At 32.0% G+C, this 21,292-nt stretch overlaps 1 protein-coding gene across 3 annotated transcripts in view; it reads right to left on the bottom strand.

Moving 5' to 3' along the window:
- LOC139521254 (uncharacterized) overlaps nucleotides 1–17,546 on the bottom strand; it is a 55,775-nt gene extending 38,229 nt beyond the window's left edge. For 2 of the 3 annotated variants that reach the window (XM_071314724.1, XM_071314723.1), the window contains exons 1-4: nucleotides 17,404–17,546; nucleotides 11,996–12,151; nucleotides 11,319–11,463; nucleotides 9,361–9,495 (exon numbers count right to left, since the gene is read on the bottom strand). In XM_071314724.1, coding sequence (XP_071170825.1) covers nucleotides 9,361–9,495; nucleotides 11,319–11,463; nucleotides 11,996–12,151; nucleotides 17,404–17,443 — 476 coding nt within the window. In that variant the 5' untranslated portion in view covers nucleotides 17,444–17,546. Of the gene's footprint in view, nucleotides 1–9,360; nucleotides 9,496–11,256; nucleotides 11,296–11,318; nucleotides 11,464–11,995; nucleotides 12,152–17,403 lie in introns of those variants that run through there. The other variant, XM_071314725.1, reaches the window with a different exon arrangement.
- Between the last annotated feature and the right edge of the window lie 3,746 nt (nucleotides 17,547–21,292).

Here is a 21,292-nt window from a genome sequence, read left to right as displayed (position 1 = left end):
TTTATAATTTATTAGATTTATATGATCACGATGGCTACAGTATGTGGTCATTAAAATATGATATGGGTAATTAGCATATGATAACAAATCGTGTTTGAAGAAAGAATCGTAAGATTTTATATTACAATTATCTTTTTCGGTTAAAAATCATTTACGTTATTAAAAAAAATCGAAGTTTTGAATATACCAATATTTTTTTTTTTGTCATAGGAACATTTATTCCATAGAAAAACAAAAGAATATTGGGTATCGATCCGTGACACAAAATGAATATAAGCACATTATAAAACATGTACACAAAATAAGCAAAGGAACGCGCTTTAATTGCTCAAAGTCATATTAAACCTTCAACATGCAACAAAAAGGATCTCACTGCAAATGTAAGACGACCACTAGCAACAGCCAGAGCGAAATAGTTTGCAAAAACAATTTGAATAGACTTCGTAAGATGTTACACCACCATTTTGGGCACGTTAAAAAAGGAAAGAAGTACGTATTTAAAACAAAGTAGTTCTTACGTAATTTAAATCAAACTTTATTATATGCAGAATAATTTTTTGTAAGTTATATAGATATCAAATGAAAGGGTAAGGACTGCTGATCCTTGTAGAACACACACATTTGACAGATGAATACAAATGATACAAATAGTTATGAACTAATTCTATAAAATTGAGGACGTATATTGCCTGTTACTCAGATATGAAGTACCTAGTTTGGTGTATCCAAAGTTATAATATAATTAGTACAGTCTGATGTGTAAATAATGGTATACTTATCCCCCATATATATATTTGCATGCTGTTTTTTTTTGTGTTGACGTCCGAAATACTGCACTGTAGACTTACAGTTAGGAGTTTTTTTGCTTGTGAGAGAAACATGTTTAACCCCGCCACATTATTTATGTATGTGCCTGTCCCAAGTCAGGAGCCTGTAATTCAGTGGTTGTCGTTTGTTTATGTGTTACATATTTTTCGTTCATTTTTTTACATAAATAAGGCCGTTAGTTTTCTCGTTTGCATTGTTTTACATTTTCTTATCGGGGCCTATTATAGTTGACTGTGCGGTGTGGGCTTTGCTCATTGTTGAAGGCCGTACGGTGACCTATAGTTGTTGATGTCTGTGTCATTTTGGTCTTTTGTAGATAGTTGTCTCATTGGCAATCATACCACATCTTCTTTTTTATATTAGCTTATTGTTCCTGCTTTCGTAAAAAAAGAATGGCTTTTCCATGATATTATATGTTACATTGCTCCTACCAAACAAATAATGAAGGTTAAGAAAACATTCATTTATATGTAATGAAAGCATTTGAAGACTGGTACGATTGAAGTTAGAATAATGTGTCTTGGCAGAGTGGCATGTCTTCTTACAAAGTTATTTGTATCTTCTGAAAAAACGCGTCAAAAAATCTGACGCAGTTTGTCTAGTACAAAACGTGTAAATAACATAAAGCATGTTGTCATTCTGGGTGTATGTATGTAAAAGCTACCACTGGACATCAGACATCGTTATTATCGTCATCCTCATCATTCTTTATATAAATAATGACCAGAGTATCTTATGGTGAAAAAGGGACATAAAAAAGTGGTTAAAACTTTGCTCCATCATGGTTATCAATCTAAATAAATATAATTCTCTAATTTCGTTATCCTCTTATAAAATACAAGCACTATCATGGTTCTGGAATGATTTATCCGGGTTATTGTTTCATATGTAAATTTTAAAATAATAAATGGCGAATCAGCAAACTTAAAAATTGTCTCCTTAATTTTTTTTATCTGAAAACGATGAAAGCTCATTTAGTCGAGGGTTTCGTTGTATAATTAATAAAGCCCCCCCCCCCTCCCTCCCCCCCCCCCCGTAGTATCTTTGTCCGCACTGATGCCCTTTCCTCCTTCGACTCACTAAAAATCGAGGTATATTAGTCAAGTTATACCGCCACTGGATATGAAGCATGTACAATGTACAGTCTTATTTTAGATTTATCATTAGCTTTGAAGAGAATGGGATACCAAACAGCATATCCATATTTTTGTTTCGCCTATATATTTTTTAGTCTTAAAGTTCTTTTACATATTTTTAAATTGTTGAAATTTCTATTACAATTAATGCACTTTTGATTATAAGTTTAAACAATATATATATAATTAATTATATATAATATTACCTTAAAAACACATGCACGCGATTTTTTGTTTCTTGATCTTTTCGTTTTTAGGGGCCTGAGGTTGTGATGGTTTAAACCTCGCACATGGCAGTTGCGTTCAAATGCAATCTTAAAAAATAAAGTTGAGAATGGAAATGGGGAATGTGTCAAAAAGACAACAACCCGACCATAGCACAAACAACAGCAGAAGGTCACCAACAGGTCTTCAATGCAACGAGAAATTCCTGCACCCGGAGTCGTCCTTCAGCTGGCCCAAAACAAATATATGTACTAGTTCAGTGATAATGAACGCCATACTAATTAAACTTCAATTTGTACACAAGAAACTAAAATTAAAAATAATACAAGACTAGCAAAGGCCAGAGTCTCCTGACTTGGGACAGGCGCCAAAATGCGGCGGGGTTAAACATGTTTATGGGATCTCAACCCTCCCCTATACCTCTAGCCAATGTATAGAAAAGTAAATGCATAACAACAGGCACATTAAAATTCAGTTCAACAGAAGTCCGAGTCTGATGTCAGAAGATGTAAACAAAGAAAATAAACAAAATGACAATAATATACAAATAACAACAGACTACTAGCAGTTAACTGACATGCAAGCTCCAGACTTCAATTAAACTGATTGAAAGATTATGTCTTCATCATATGAATATCAGGCACAATCATTCACGTTAGTGGTTTAGTATCATTTATTTAGTAACGATTCTTTATGTCGTAACTACAATTCCGTTCCCTTTTCAGGAATGTGACCCGCCGAATTATTACCGAGTCTGTAATAACATGACCAATACGACGGGTGCCTCACGTGCAATTCTTCCCGTTAGGGAATTAGTATATTGATTGAATATAATTATCAGTTTTCACGACAAAAATCTTAGATTCTCTCTTGGCATTCCGGCTTTCTCCACCATTACAGTTTGATAACCACGAGATGAACAATATATTGTGCTGAAAGTTACGTTGAACACTAATAAATCGATATTTTGGTTTTAGCACCCAGACTCAAGGCATAGGGTTTGAAGATCGATTGGAAAAAAGCAACCGTTTCTAATCACAATGTTTCATAATCAAAATAATGCTTTACTTTGAATACATGGAGGGCAAGGCCTCAACCTATATATACGTTCTCACAAGTACGAGGGTCAGGATGGGGTCAAGTTTAAACCATTTTTCTCTTACTATTCTTTCTATTTTCAGTTTGTTCATTATTCTCTATTCTGTAAACCCCCATCCACATCCTCAGGTATAGACGAAGTGTCATATACGTGGTCTAGTAATGTCAGCAGTGTGATCTGCACATTTATCATTTTGTAGAAAAAGATGAACGGGTGGTGTTAATACATTGTTTTGATGTACGATATGATACATCTTTTCTATAAAATCGATTGATTGACAGATTGTTGGTTGCTTAACGTGCAGTGTCAAATAGTTCATGCATGCATGCACAGAACGAGAAGCTATTTTGAAACAATACATACCATGGACAATACCTGTAATAAGGGTAGACCGGGATGAAGTGCGGTAAGCTTTTTATAAATCTTTAAAAACAAATAAAAGAAAGGATAAGACAAAATGGTACACATTCTCAAACGCCTATTTATCGGTAATAATACTTGAGGGTCTTGTTGGAGTTGATAGAATATCGAATCACGGGACTGGGAAACGCAGAAAAAAGGACAAAACATATAGCATATACAAAAAATATAAAGAATAGAAAATAAAAGGATGAACAAATAGAGAATAATGAGCAAAATTATAAAGAATAGAAATTATGTTTTAAAAATTAAAAGAATACAAAATCGATGGACCATCCATCCAGACCATTATACTTTTGTAGTTGTCCATTTTTTATTAACATATTATTTTATTAGAATGATATAAAATGACCACACATTAATAACCTCTATGAAATGACACAGATTCAAATAATTTACAATCTTCAATTTGTTTAATTCATGTTAGCAAACATTAGTGCCGCATATCTATCTGAAGTTGTTAAAATAATTATTGCTAATTATAACAAACGCGGCTTAACAGCCTTATCATTTTATGTAATGCACGCGTACGTTGATTGTAGGCCCCTAGTGTTACCACATGCCGAGAAGACTTCAAATGGAAACACAAGATAATTAATGACAAGACGTAGGACACTGATCTGTAATTTTGTATGATATGATCACTTGGTATTTCTCTCTATGTACGTGAATGAAGATGACAGACAAGTGGAAATTAAAAGGAGGGAAGACAAGTTGAACATATACGGGATAGTTTTCCAGTTTCGTTTATGAAACATTCATCACAGTTCAAGAAAATATTAGAGGTTAGTTTTGCTCAGTATACTAGAGGTGGGATTAGGGGTGGGGTCAAGGATACTGGGATCCCCTCATAGATCCCCGACATATATGCTCAATGCATACTATACGTTTTACAAGTCTCTGCGTATGCCCCTGATCGATCTGCATCTGCGAATATCAATTTGCATATTTTTCTACGATATTACTATTACTAGATTTATTTCACTTGACTGGGCGGAGTTTAAGAAGTTCGCTTATTTAAGACCAGTCAATCTATAGACAGGAGTTTTGGGATAAGATCATCAATGAAGTGTCCAGTTATTCGTCTCATATCATACACTCAGTTCCTCAGTTCTTTTGTATATGTGTTTGGTGACACTGATTAGTGATTAGAATTCAATAATAATTATAACGACAATCATCCTTATCACACACATCTTCAAATAGACTGTCCTCATGCGAATTAAAACATAGCTCCGCCCGATCAGTTGAAAAAAAACGTTGGTAAATATACATCAGAATATCGATCATTCCATAATAAACAAGAACAATTTGGAATATAACATTTATGGAACGCCACAACTGCCTATGATAACGATAATCATATCATTAAGGAAAGAGGTATATCATGAAGCAAATTAAATTAAATGTTCATTCTATAACTAAATTTGACTATACTACTCTGACAATTTGTCATATGACTAAGATAAATTAATATACTACAAGTGTGGACACAGATCAGTGTGGATAGTATGTTTGGATGTTTGACCGTGTTTTGTATGACAAAAGAAGTTATATGTTTTTCCCATTGGTTTCTATATCATTAACTATATGTTGCATAATATGACAACCAACCTGAGCATTGGGAGAGTTGTTTATTTTATATTTAGTTTTTTATGTTCAAGACAGGCATACAAGAGACACTAATTGCATCAATTACCAAATGATTATGTCAGATAGAGTATGTTCCACATTCTTGATTTTGGATATATTTTGAAGCTAGTAGAAGAGGAACACATAACAAGTTAATTTTTTCATGGTGTGATTTTTTTTTTTATATTGAAGATGGTATCTGAAAACATGTATTTGCTTACTATTTGTATGGTTCTATTTATATTACTTTGTGGAGAATCAACAATATCCTAAGTAAAAGATTTCGTTTAAATGTCGAAATTGTTTCTCAGATAAGAAGACATTTAATAGTTTTTAGTAATTAATTTACTCAGATTAGAAGACATTAGTAATGACAATGCCTGACATGATGCTTGGGGCTAGATGAGACTCAGTTTTATTGTTAATTACCCCCCCCCCCCCCCCCCTTTTTTAAACATCCCTGGATCCGACTCTGAAGACTATGCCTTAAAGCAAGGAATTGTATATTTAAATATAATAATTCCATGCTTAAAGTGAAGAATATATATAAAAGATTGGGTAAATGTTTTCTCTTTTTAATTCATAAGTTTGAACGTAAATTTATTAGATAAATATTATTTATTATCTTTTAATAATTATGATAGTAATAATGTTTCTAATTGGTAATCTCATTATTATTTACTACGGGTGAAAGTTGAAGTAATCTTTAAACATTTAAAAAATTAAATGTTCACTTTCTTCACGCTTAGGCTATGAAATTGTTGCATAGAAAGATGGAATATGTACCTATTATTTGGGCAAAAAGTGAAAGATACCCAGGGGCGGGACCAGCCATTTTTAAAAGAGGGTTCTAAACATTTGTTCCAATTTAAAACCATTGATCGTCAAAAAAGGGGGCGTTCAAAGCACGGAACCCTAACTGGCTCCGCCACTGAATCCAAAGGATATTTATACTCATAAGTCTATGAAACAATAAAACACCATTGCAAAAAACAAATAAACGACCAATAGACTATTTTATGTAAAAAACTAGTTTTGAACATTTTTATAAGTACCTAAAGAACTGTACTCACACTCTCATGCAATCTGTTTGGCACACAGAACAATTGACAAAAAGTCTCCATCTTCATGGATAATATGACCATTTCAGTCAAAATATAATACGCTGTTCTTTATAGGTCACCAGACACTTCTATCAAAAGGAATTTATAAAGAAACACAAAAGTTTAGAAGGCAGACAAAATGACAGAAGTTACTACAACCACAGAGAACATTAGTGAAGGATACATTTTGAGAAAAATCTACGGAGGTAATTTAAAAGATTAAACTTTTAACTGGCTTGCAAGAAATATCTTAGAATGCTGAAATTAAGAATCATAATTGTTGTTTTATAAAAAGTGTTCTTTCTTATCTCATCGCAAAAAGGTTTTGAAAGTGCTAATATAATTTATATTTTGACAACTGTAGTTCGGCCGGAATTGTTATTAGTGAATTAAAAGTCATTATTTTAAGAATGCGTGCAATGTATCGGTTACTCTATGAAAAGGAATATATTATGAATTTTAGAGTGAGGGCCTGATATGTGATGTGCAGTTGTACAATCATTTGCATATCTTATTTATACGGCGATCAGATCTGGCTGCTCCTTTAGTCCTTGTACATCTCTCTGAAACATTTGCTTACTTTACTACAAGTTACAGTTCGTTTTTGACAAGGTTAGTGTAAGATGTTGCATGGGTGGCATAACTTTTACCATCTTGAGTTATGCCCATTTATAAACATAAAAATTGCTGGATTTTTCGCTTCTGTTCTCTAACTTTAGTTTGCCTCAAGCAAATGTAATAAATCATATACACAATGCATATTACCATAAAACACAGATCAAGGTTTAAATTGAGTGGCATCAATTCTACTGTTCTTGAGTTAAGGCCATTTATAAACATAAAAAGTGCTGAATTTTTCGTTTCCGTTCACTAACTTTAGTTTGCCTCAACCGAATGTTAAAATCACAAATAAGTCTTAACTACTTTAATCTTGTACATGTATCTGAATGTGGAAGTTGACACGTGTATATTTACGAGCGGGGGCATTTGTAGCCCATAGACACATTTTCCATTTTTTTTTTATATGCACTGTATTTTTTATTTGATCTTTCAGATAGCTTTGGTTGAACGGAATAATGGAAACATGTATTTGGGAATATTAGAAGATAAAATGTTGACATTTACAAAGATGATTGTTCGAAAAGTTAAGAAGAGTTTGAAGATGAATAATTCCAACTACAGATCTGTATGTCAATAAAAGATCAGATTACTTAACGATTAGTACCAGTTGCATTATAACGAAGATTGTCTCTTGTGTGAAAAAAAAACCCCAAAATTATTCTAACAGATGACCAGTGACAAAACATTGAACAAAATCTTCAGGATTATATAAGCAAACAAAAAAGACTTACATGTATTTTTGAACTGTTTGTATGCCATCACATGACAAATCGAAACGATAAGGAAATTGATTTTTGGCCATATAGCAATTCTATTGTTTTACATGCATTCTGAACTGTTCCGCTAGAATATTTGTGATAAGATAAACTGGACAGTAATTTGAAGGTTGGGTGGGGGGGGGGGGGATAATTTTCACTCATTACAGATTTCAGAAATTGATAAAGAAAATTTCAAATATCATATTGCCAAAAAAAAGAGGGGCAAGGGTATATTTTTGGGGGGTGAGGGTTCAAATAGCAACAGCATAGTGTATTGCACAAAAGCATAAAAAAGAGGTAAATTTATTTATTTATTTTTATTTTGGGGGGGGGGGGGCAATTTGCAACAGCATAGTGTATTGCACAAAAGCCAAAAATTAAATATAAATTCAAATGATATAACCAATTTTACGTTTTTTGGCTACCGTTATTCTGTGTCAGAAACCTATATTGCATCAAGTATTTAATTACAATCCAAATTCAGACCTGTATCATGCACGAACATTGTGTCCATTTTTGTCCCAAATGTTTAGGATTTGACCTCTGCGGTCGTATCCAGCTGCGCTTGGCGAAGCAATTTATTGTATCAGTTTGTCTGTAATAAATAAGACCGGTGGAATTTTCTTTTAAATTATTTCTTATCATGAGATATTTTTAAGATTATTTTTATATAGAACAAAATTCATATTGAATGTAGAATAAATTAATTCTGTGTCTCAGCCATACAGATAACTTTACTTCAAAATAAATTTATTTTATATTTTATCATAATCCGAAATCGCATTGAAACTAGAATAAATTTATTCTGTGTCTCAGCTTCACCATACAGATAACTTTACTTCAAAATAAATTTATTTTATATATTATTATAATCCGAAATCGCATTGAATGTAGAATAAATTTATTCTGTGTCTCAGCCTCACCATACAGATAAATATTATCATAATCATAAATGACATTGAATGAAGAATAAATTTGTTCTATGATTTTCTCGAACTAATAATAGATATTATGGCTCTATATAATAAATTTATTTTATACATGATCATATACAGTAAGCACCATGCATTTAGAATAAATTTATTCTATGTTGTATCTTTTACAGAGAGTTGACTAAAAATGGACAGCTAAGCATAGAATTCAGTATAAATTTATTTTGAAATGTAACAAAAAAATACTAATTAAACAGAATTGTCTTTGTTTTTCATGATTTTTTCTCAAATACATGGGTTATAGAATAAATTTATTACGTTCTGGTCCGAATTTGGCCTCTAATTGCACTTGTCAGAATTAAGAGTGAAAAAAGAGGAAAATTGGTTTTTTCCTTTTTTATTCTGCTCTCAGTTACATATTAATTGAATAAATTAACTAACAGGTCAGGAAAAAGGATAAATTGGCTAAGAATTAGAGAAACTTTTATAAAATCTGAACACTGCTTTACAAAAGTCTTTCACATTTAGCCAAAACTTTTGCTTTTTTTTTTTTTTTTGCTAATAGGTTCAGCATCAAACATCTTAGCTTCAACAGGGTATACATACTTCTGAATTTCAGCCTTTTGATTAGCTACAAGCTTTTCCAATCCAAGAGATTTTTCCTCTAAATTGTCCATATTTTCTTCAAATTCTTCAATTTTCTGTTGACTTTCCTCAAACTGTTTGTGTTTTTCAAACAATCTTTACAAAAGGAAAGTAAAAATAGAAATAAATGCAATTCTTTATGTAATATTACATGTATTTATATATATGAACGCAAATTGTTACATTCACAATGGCTGTAGTCAAACTTTCTGATTTAAACACATCTATTTTTAGATTAAAATAGCTTTAACTTGAGTTATTCAAATTGTTTCAATTTAACTGCATTTTTTTTCAAGGTATTAATGAAATCCAAATGAAAATGACTGGAGATAATTCCAGTATTGAACCACACTATATTGGGTCATTCCAGTTAATATCTGCTAAAGGGGGGTGGATGGTCCTTTCTGAGGGGTGTAAAATTTATACATCTTAGGGGGCGTACTTTGGTATTATTTCATCTGACACGTTCAATTATATGCACAAAACTTCTGAAGGTCTTGCAGCAGTTAATAGTTTGCAAGGTGAAAATAGTTACATCTTAGGGGTAACAAAAATGCCTATGTCAGATCTAAGGGGTGCTCTGGTATCTAGACAGTTTCATATCATACATGTACATTATCTGGTATTGCATTGATGACTGAATTGAATTTTGTGGAATGGATATTTATACAAAAACACCACAGGCACTTGTCTCAGAATTTTTTATCAGTTTTACCAGGGATGGAAGGACAGGCACTTGTCTCAAAAATTTTTATCAGTTTAACAAGGAATGGAAGGTATCTTCTGACAGGTTGAAGTATAAGCAAAATTCTGATGGGCACATCCCTTGCAATAAAAAATTCTGATACAATGTAGGTCAAATTTTCCCATTCAAGCCCATTCATTCAATATGAACAGAAACTCTACATCTGATAGGTCTTAAATTTTAGATTTGATAGGTAGTTTTATGATAATTTTTTTCTGATACATACGAAAAAAATTCTCCCCATCCATCCCCACCTGTCAGAAATTAACTGGAATGGCCCATTGTATTATTGTTTCATAGCAGGCTCAAATCAGGAATTGGCAAATGAACTATTGCCTCATAGTTTAAGAGAAGTTCATGAATATTTGTCCATGGCATATATTTGTCAAAAGATATAATCTTATCACTAATTGTAATGGTTGAAGAGTGCATGTACATTAAACATATCTTAATATTAAATTTTCATGAATTAGTTACAGTTAAATACCAGGAGTCCTGAATGATTTATTGATTGTTTGTGTTTAATGCCACTCAGCACAGTTGACAGCTTTTTTTCTTAGTGAAGTTAGCCACAGTACTGTAAATTCTGAAACTATTGTGATGTTTTTATTATTGTGAAAAATGTGACAGGGTTATATAATCGCAACAAAACTCGCATTTTGATTTTTTTATAAAAATTAAACATTATTATACTCAAAAGCACAAAAATCAAAATTGCATTTTAAAATCACAAAATCACAATAATAAACGCACGCAATAATTTCTGAAGTTTCAGTACCTTAGATAGAACCATCGACTTTTGAATGGCAACCCTAATCATTTAAGTTCAGAGTCAATGCATCTTGCAATGAGATTGACTTAAATACACAATCTCAGCCTTTGCAACCTAGAGAATACAGGGCGCAGGGGCTCACAACTTCTGAGGTGAGATACAAACCTCTAGTTCCTCCTTCCTGGGAAACTGGTAGATGGGCTATTTAATACAACACTAGATCATCAAGGCCCCTGTGAGGAGTATTTAAAAGTCCTTTTATTCAATTGACAACCCACCTTCTTTTCACTTTATCTAACTGTTCATTTAACATATCTATCTTCCTCAATAAACAACCCACCTTCTTTTCACTGTATCTAACTGTTCATTTAACATATCTATCTTACTCAATAAACAACCCACCTTCTTTTCACTGTATCTAACTGTTCGTTTAACATATCTATCTTATCAGCTTCCTTTGTTGATGTCCTCTGAACCAAAGTAAAATATGGCTGGTTCACAACTACACCATCTGGCCCTGTTGTTAACTCTGAACTATAAACTGAAGCTGCAAAAAATATATAACCAAAACACATCTTAATTAAAATCTAGAATAAATTCCACCACAACTTTGCTCTGTAATAATTTTTTAAAAAGAAAAACATTATTGAAGTAAATATGGTTTTCCCATGACTTGTGAAGACTGAACAATTAACATTAGTGAATAAAACTGTGTGAACTGAGTTCCTATTGGAAGTTGTCTTAACTGGACAGACCTGTTAGGTTAGATAGATTTCTCCCTAATCTACTGTGGATTCATTAATATTCGTTGGATACCAATTTTCGTGAATTTCATGGGTTCAGTAGAACCACGAATTCCAATGTTTAACGAATTATATATTTTCTAACAGAATGACTTTGCCAAAACCATGAAATTAAATATCCACAAATAAGTAAGTTTTCCTCAAACCACGAAAATTGGTACCCATGAAAATAAATGAATCCACAGTAATCATAGTAATCATGTTTATCATCCTTAATATGAGCCATCAGTCTGGTATAGGGTTAGCTATTTTTCTCCCTAATCTAATCATAGTTACCATGTAAATCATCTTTAATACGACCCATCAGTCTGGCATACACTCCAAGTTTGGGTACAATGTCATCTAACACTTTAAATGCCATCAGGATTCTCTCTGAACTTTGATATCCATCTTTTCCTTGATTCTCCAAACACATCAATTCATACTTATTCACTGTACAAAATTAAAGAAACAACGAGATTAATTGAAAAATAATACACATGTTGCTTGTAAAGTGAAATAAACTAAAATATATTTTTTCAACGAAATTTGATATTTAGGGTTAACATTTGGGACAAAAAAACTTAAAAAATAAAAAACCGCCGCAGCAACTTCTGCCTTTAAAAACATTGAATAAAAACTTAATAAAAATTAAAAAGTTTACATCAAGGATTGATATACTATATCAGATGCAGTGGTAGATCCAGGGGGTTGGAATCCCCTTTTTTACGATCAATGCTTTTGAATGTCTCTTTGGACCCCCTCCCCGGGCTCCCCCTTTTAATCAAAGAGCTGAATAGCTCTGAGGGGAAAGACGGCCCTTGTTTCTATTTTATTATGTTTTTGGAAAGGGGGGGGTATCTTTTGATAGTTTACATATGAAGAATGAAAAAGAGAACCGCTAGAACATGTAGAAAGGTTGACAATATTGAAATCAATTGTTGTTTATGTAATTTCATTTCCTTAGTTTAGGATTCAATTTGGGACCAATGGAAGTGATCTGCATCTTCTAAATCTAAACATTTGATTAAAGTTGATAGCTATAATCATCTAAAACTCAACTGAATTCTGTCATTTCACAACAACTACAATATTTTTTGAAATCTTGATTGTGTACCACTGAACTGCAGGCTAGGGCCATTTTCCATTTTTTGTGACAGTACTCTTGGATTTTAAAGTTTTTTCTTTAGAAAGTGTGGACTGAAAAATCTATTCAGTTTTAAATTTCCATTGTTAAAGTTCTTAGTTACAACTCTCATCACAGGGAAACAGGTACTAATAAAAAAAAACAATATGAGTGATGTAAACTGTGTGAAGCTTGTTTCCAAATCATAATTTTGAAATATTTGTAAATATATATATGTTAAAACTATAAAAATGCAAATTATTTTTTTTTTTTTTTACCATTACAATGATTATGTAGGTACACAAAAATTTAGTTTTAATAGAAGACTACTAATCCAATGAAATGTCACATTTGAAGTGTTTAAATACTTTAACTTTTATTTTAGTGGATAATTACTCATCAATTGAGGTGCTCCTGAATTGGAGGAAGATTCTCAGAATTTTTACAGAAACAAGTGGTCTAACTAATTAACAACAAAAAGAATTTTAGCGACAAGAAGCGACAAGAAGAATATGTTTTTCTTGTCGCTAAATAGTCTTCTTGACGCTTCTTGTCGCTTTTTGACGCTTCTTGTCTCTAATTAGTGAGACCCGAAAAAAGTAATAAAATCGTTTCTTTCCCCTGTGTCATGTAACCCCACGATCTTTGTTTATTTTGAAAGTTGTTGACCTACAAATTAAAGTATTGCATGTTGATGTTTAAATCATCTACAGTAAACAATATTATGTTTAGATTTAACAAATACAAATTTGTGATTAGTGCACGATCTCTAAGAATGATTTAAATAACCAGTGAACTGGTGAAGGATATCCCTGCTTCTTCCAAGAATGACGTCACTATAAAATACAATGTAGGTTGGATATATTTAGAATATCTCGTCATACTAATTTTTCCGGATTGTTAAATAAACGTAAATAGTGTAAAGGAGAGTTCAAGATACGATAATTTCGTGAGAAACAGAAGGGAAATGTGTAAAAAAGTGTTTAAAGTCAAACTATTCATTTCTGGGTCTCCTTCTCTTCAATCTAAGTAAGATTTGTTGGGGGTTTTCCCACACTATAACATGTATAAAAACAAAATGAATGATGTGAGGGAGTGTCACTCTGGTCAACCCCATAGGGGATTGACGGCTTGAAGCCGTCTTTCCCCAAAAATGGCTACAGTAGATCCACCCCTGATATGTATTATTGAATTATTCATCTGTAACCAATACTATAGAATAAAGTGATTTCTTAGAATTTTAGTTGAGATTTACAATGGTGCAAACATATAAAGCAAATCAGACATTTTCAGGAATATCTTTTATTTTGAAATAAAACTTCATAGTTTTGCATACAAAATTTTACTGGCACTTCTATGTCTACAGAAAAAAAAAATTAATTTTAGTACACTTATGTGGTGTCTTTAAATAATATTGGTCAAGTAAGAGCAACTACATGTAAAAATTCATATCGCTGCAATTTTGGGAAAAATTACTGTTTTCTTTGACACAACAAAATCATTGGAAAGCAGTTACTTTCAGCCAATTTCTCCTATTATTCAAGCTATGGCGGTGCATTGTAACATGCAGAATTATTATATATAATAGTGGATTCTTGTCACATGACTTGCTCTTAAATTTAAATTATATCATAACAAGTAGACAAAAATCTGCTTTGAGTACAGTGCAACTGGAAAAGTTTTAAGGCCCAGCATACATCTACTAGATATATTATACAATACACCTTATCTCTGTTTGTCCAAATTCTAGACAGTTCGGCACCCAGACAAATCGGTACCCGGACAAATTGGCACCTAACATAGACAAATTGGCACCTTATAAATTATTTATCTTTGATCTAAATATAGTGAACCAAAAATTATAAAATTTCCTGGCACTGTTTATGTATGAGGGCATGAACTCAATTTGCATGTTTAGTGTGAATATATAGCAATTATGATTTGTCTTCTGCACTATTTATAACATTGTTGTCACTATTGTAATTGTATCTTCGAAGAGGTATCTTATTAAGTGGTTTATTCCTAAAATCATCGTCAATCAAACTACATATTATGTATTGTAAATAGTACTTTAGGGACTTATCATTTTTTATCTGGGAGGGTGGGCTGGTCAAAATACAGGGGGGTCAAGTTTTTTTTCTGTATGTGGAAAAGGGGGCTTCAAATTGTTTTATAAATTCAAAGTGGGGGGATCAATATTTTTTACACCTGGAAATAAGTATTTCACATACTTCAAGAGACAACATGTCAAGAAGAACATTACAACAGTCAAATCGAAATATATTTTTAGCACCATTCATATACAATTAAGTAAGACATCACAAGACTTTGGTGATGTACATGTAGGAAGCTGCATAGAAACTCATCATAGATACCAGGATTTAAATTTTATATTTACGCAAGAAACGCGTTTCGTCTACAAAAGACTCACCTGAGTGACGCTCGAATCAAAAAATGTTTAAAAGGCCAAATAAAGTATGAAGTTCAAGAGCATTGAGGACCAAAAATTCCTAAAAGTTTTGCGAAATACAGCTTGCTAAGGTAATCTATTCCTGATGTAGAAAAGCCTTAGTTTTTCACAAAATCAAAGTTTTGTTCAAAATGAGTCTTTCAATTTTAAAGTTTGAGTCAAGCAGGTTACAATATGGATAATGGGTTTTAATTGCATTTATAATTAAGGGTATTTCTATATTACTATTTATTTGGCTAGTTTTCCTTTACTTCCTTATGTACAAATGCTATTAGCTCTATCAGAGATTGGCTCCAGTAGTATGGAAATGAAAAGTATGCAAGGAGAATTTTAGTTATAATAATTTATAATAATTAAAAAAATATTTAAAAGCCACTTACCACTGTTGCATGTTCTATGTTGCCACTTTTGACATTCATCGCATAGCAAAGCTTCTTGTCTAGGGTGCACAACATTTTGGCACTTAACACAATTTTTTTTTTCTTTTTTATAGCACTCAGATTGCTGTTGACTTTATAGAATTATGATTTAATTATGATTCAATTAAATAATGTTTATTCATACATACATAATCATTAAGAGTTTAATTAAATGATGAGTATTCTTTTTGTAATGCATATTTTATATACAAATTATAATATCTATGCAACAATTCTTTAATTTTTCATAATAATTTTATTTTTAAAAACGAGGTGCCGGATTGTCTTGGTCCCAAAATGTCCAAAAATGGTACCGAAATGTCTTCAGACTTGGGTGCCGATTTGTCATGGTGCCGATATATCTAGTTACCTGTTTGTCCACCATTAATGCATATCACACAGGTTCCTGTAAAATTTTGACATCATAAAACAAAATATCTGACGCCACAATGGAAAAGTGATTGTTGTATGAAAGCAGTTCAAGCAGCCAGGATTAGCGATAAGGTTTATCATCGACATTGTCGTAAAAATGCCTTTCAAAATATCCAGTTGTATCTGTATGTGTACCTTGAAGGGTATCAGGTCCGTTCGCGCCCAATATAGTTTCGCACCCTACACGTTCGCACCTCACATTTTCGCCCCCCACGTCCGTTCGCACCCTACATGTTCGCGCCCAATTTTTAATAAAATTTAAGTTAAATTGTTAGAAATTATTCATATGAATATAACAATAATTGTATTCTATTTGAATAAAATTTGAGAATTTATTGAATAGATTTTTTTTTTATCAATCTGATGATTAATTATTAAATGTTGATTATGTATGATTATTGCTAATTGGTATTAGAGACGTATTATATGTCTCTGTTGGTATTTATAAACAGACTAATTGGTGTTATTGTTTACTGTTGTTTATAAATCATGATTGTTGTTTTAAATTGCTTTGATGTAAATACTAATAAAATAAATATTAATCATAGCAATACACTTACCATGCATACCAGTTGTTCAACATGTTGTCAGATTCGCACTTAATTGACTAGAAACAGTAAAAAACAAATTATTTCAATACACTAACCAAAACACGATTAAGAATTATTCAACACACTCCGACTTTAAAACAAGGACTTTTTTTATAAACTTGTCATGACACAAAAAAACTTGTCAGTATCTCGAATTATTTAGAAACAATGGCATATATATTTCTACCAATACACCTCCAAAAAATCGGTAAAATTGGGTGCGAACGTGTGGGGTGCGAACGAACTTTTTGCAAAATTTGGGTGCGAACATGTGGGGTGCGAAAGTGAATGGGGGCGAATGTGGAAGGGTGCGAACGTGATTGGGCGCGAACAGACCCGGATTCACCTTGAAGGTACACATACAGATCAGTTAAAGGTACATGTACCAATTATGGCTTTTACTCAACTGGAGAGATCAAGACCTATTGACTGTGTTGGAAAGCAGCCTTGAAGCTCTCAGCTGTATTGGTGCATACACTATTGTCTTATAATTGGTTCCAAATTGGCAATGTAGTATGCTCTTGATAAAGAAAGAGTTCTTAAATGGATCGGTGTTGTACGGGATAGTGTCTACAGTTGTAAACTCAGCGATGTTTGTCCATTTGTTAAGATCGAGCTCAATGTAAGATATTATGTTTCTATGTATCATTAAAAATATTGTCTAATACCGTGAGAATAACCCCCTTTCATCTTGTTTTGTTGCTCCATTTTCTGAGATAAAAACAGAAAATCAGAAAGCGTCTTTCGTTACCAAGCACTTGCTCGTCTGCGTCTCATCGGTGTTTAAATCTGGTATCATAAAAAATGAATGAGGGTAAGGATAGTAATAACGGAGGTACCAGTCCGTTTTTTAATTATAAAAAAAACATATCGGAAATAAACAAGTGTTAATTCCGGAATTGTGTATAAAAATTAAATATGCAAGTCCAGTCTGTTGTTTGTTACAAGGATTTGTATAGTATTACTATACAAATCCTTGTTTGTTACAATGAAATCTCTATATAAGGAATTTGGATTGTGATTAAATAACTGACACATGATAGTTTTCTGACACAGAATAAATATAGTCAAAGAACTTGAAATTGGTTAATTGATTTGAACTTGCATTCAATTGAAAATTTATTGCTCAAAATCTTGAGGATAAAAATCCCCCCCCCTTTTTATGATTTTTTTTTTGTCAATAAACCTCCAAATGAAGCCAAACTTTCTACTTGTGATATTGAAATTCTGGTACAATTTCAGAGCAATCAAAATACTTGTGATTTTTTTGGGCCCATTTTGTCCCTTAATTCCTAAACCTTGGGACCATATCCCCTAAAACTACACCAACCTTCCTTTTTGTGATATTGAACCTTATATTTAAATTTTATAGAGATCCAAACATGTAAACTAAGTTATGGTCCATCAACCAACTGCGTCTTCAGATGACGACATCGTAACGAACCACAAAAAGTGTTTGTGGTTGAATAAAAGTATTGATGAAGTCAAGGTCACATGACAAAATTATGTCTATTAGCTAAGAGACAAACCTTTAAGACAATCAGAAGATATATCTGTAACTTTAAGCTTTAATACCCAGTATGCTTTTCAGCTTTAATACCTAGCTTTAAATATTGTGCTAATAATTTGCTTATTACCACCATGCTTATAGTGCTTCATAACTTTTGAGTAATGTAACTAATTGCATGTGTATATACCATGCATCACTGTCCCTTGGTAGCTTTATCAGTTAAAGCTAAACATCCATTACATTGGCAATTATTTTAGAATTTTTTTCAGATAGGGGTGTACCTGAGAAGGAAGGAAAATATATATTTGTATTGTGTAGTTCATGAACATGATGAAGTTCAAACTGTATGTAAAAAGTAAAAACACAAAAATACTGAACTCCGAGGAAAATTCAAAAAGGAAAATCAAAAATCAAAACTAGACTATTGTTGTTTCTTTTTGTTATTGTCTTATTTATATATAATGTGTTGTTTTGTTTATGTCTTGTATGTCAGTTTAAAGCTCATTAGAGCTAATAACAAGTCCTTATTTGTCTAAATAAAGCTATTTATTATTATTTTATGTATGCAACATCAAAATTAAATTATTAGCTATTGGCAACTTAATATATTTAAAAAAACCTGGTTTCAGTCTTTAAGTAATAACCTCTTCCAGCTGGGAATAGAATATATTAGGTCCCTAAGGCACATTCATTTTAAATGCAATAATTCATATTTAATAATTTTCCATGATTTCCGGAAAAAAACCCAGCATCTTATCTACTCAGTTATTGAAGTAATTAATTGTGTTTTATTTTCAGCTTGTAGGGATATTTGTAATTATTCTGCTGTCATGGTGAGACTATGATTAGTGAATCACAAGTATCTGCTCCTAAACTGTTATAAAGACCAGTCAACATTGCAATTTCTGGGCAAGTAGGCATGTAAATGGTCAGTTGATGGTTTCAGCTTTACTGGTATTTTTGAAGATCTTGTATTGCTGAACATTTTTTTGCTGTAGAAAGATTTTTACTATAGATGTTCAAATAATTTATGGGCAACAACTTCTATATGGCTTCAAAAGATGTATTCAGTGACTTGGTACTTTGCATTGTTGATCTTCTACTGTCTATAACAGGTTTTTTTTTCAAGAAATATGCAAATTGCAACTCTGGCTATCAGTATCTGCTTAAGATAAAGATCCTCTAGTCATGCTTTGCTTACAACAATCTGAAAATGCTCCATACTATTTTCTTTTTTTTTTAAATCTCCAAGATCATTGTGTTTTGTCGGATTAATACACACTTTTAAAATTTTGAAGCTGCAATTTAATTTGCTGATGTAATAATTACCAGAACAGATAAAACAGTGTGATCCTTTTAAGTTTGGACACAGGATGTGTATTTTAAACAGATTGAACCATTGGTAAAAAATCTACTTCTATGAAGAATCATTGTAGGTTAAGCAATCCTTGAAGAATAGGCAGTTCTTATTTCTTCATTATTTTACAAGTTCTTTTTATCTTTAACTTTCAAAAAAAAATCCTGATATTGGTAATATATTCAAAAATTTGTAAGGGTTCCGCGGAACCCAGTGTCTCGCCTACTTTTGCTGTAAATCGCAGGCTCAACAAAAATGAGGAAAAAAAATCAATAAAAATATTCCTCTTGATACTATCTTATGATTGTAAAAAGCTTCTGTCCAAGTTTGGTAAAAATTTAGGATAGTTAATGAATCTAATAAATGTTTTGAAAACTTTAACTGCAGACTGTATGTAATGTTAACTGGAAGAAAATCTAAGTCCATTTAAAAGTAAAATACAGAAATTTTTTTTACAAAATTTACTTCTGGATACTATCTTATGATCATAAATAAGCTTCTGTCCAAGTTTGGTACAAACCCAGGATAGTTTAAGAAAGTTATTAAAATTTTAAAAACTTTAACCACAGAGTGAATGTAATGTTTCCCCGCAGAAAAACTAAGTCCATTTAAAAGTAAAATACGGAAAAAATGGATTTATTTTTTTACAAAATTTACTTCTGGATACTATCTTATGATCATAAACAAGCTTCTGTCCAAGTTTGGTACAAACCAAGGATAGTTTAAGAAAGTTATTAAAACTTTAAAAACTTTAACCACAGAGTGAATGTAATGTTTCCCCGCAGAAAAAACTAAGTCCATTTATAAGTAAAATACGGAAAAAATGGAATTTTATTTTTACAAAATTTACATCTGGATACTATCTTATGATCATAAACAAGCTTCTGTCCAAGTTTGGTAGAAATCCAGTATAGTTTAAGAAAGTTATTAAAATTTCAAAAACTTTAACCACAGAGTGAATATTTGTGGACCCCGCCGTCGCCGCCGACGACACCAACGACGACGGAATGTAGGATCGCTTAGTCTCGCTTTTTCGACTAAAGTCGAAGGCTCGACAATAAATGACATCAACTCTCAAAAGAAGTAAATTTGTTTCAGTTATATTTTTGTAAATCTTGATATGCCAACTATACATTATAGGGTTTTCTCATTGTTGAAGGCTGTACTGTTGCCTATAACTGTTTAAATCCACTGCATTTACAAGACTATTCAGCATGTTCAGTATGGGTTTTTCTCAGTGTTGAAGGCTGTACTGTTGCCTATAACTGTTTAAATCCACTGCATTCAACCTGACTATTCAGCATGTTCAGTATGGATTATATATATTGGTATAACCTTAAAATAAGCTGCAAAATTAATTATTAATGCAAAACCAGAATATCAATTTGGCATAGACTCACATCAAAAATTTTATTTGGCTCAGGGTTTCCCTTGGGTCAATTATTTTTTTCGCCACCTGTTTCGTCAAAACAAAATATTTTTCGCCTCTTTATTATTTTTTTTGCCAATTGACATGCACATATTTTTTCGTTTCGTTTTTTTTCTACCCCGCCCCCAACCACCCCTTAAATAAGATTAGTGTTGCCCCATTGTTGTCTATGGTTATTCTCTGAAACTTATCTTAGAGTCTACATTGTAATGAATAAACACTAAACATTTAGTTTTAAAAAGAAGAACCAAATTAAAAGGG

The sequence above is a fragment of the Mytilus edulis genome, chromosome 4, assembly GCF_963676685.1.
Source record: "Mytilus edulis chromosome 4, xbMytEdul2.2, whole genome shotgun sequence".
NCBI classification, from domain to species: Eukaryota; Metazoa; Mollusca; class Bivalvia; order Mytilida; family Mytilidae; genus Mytilus; species Mytilus edulis.
This window is presented reverse-complemented; position numbering and strand designations above follow the sequence as displayed.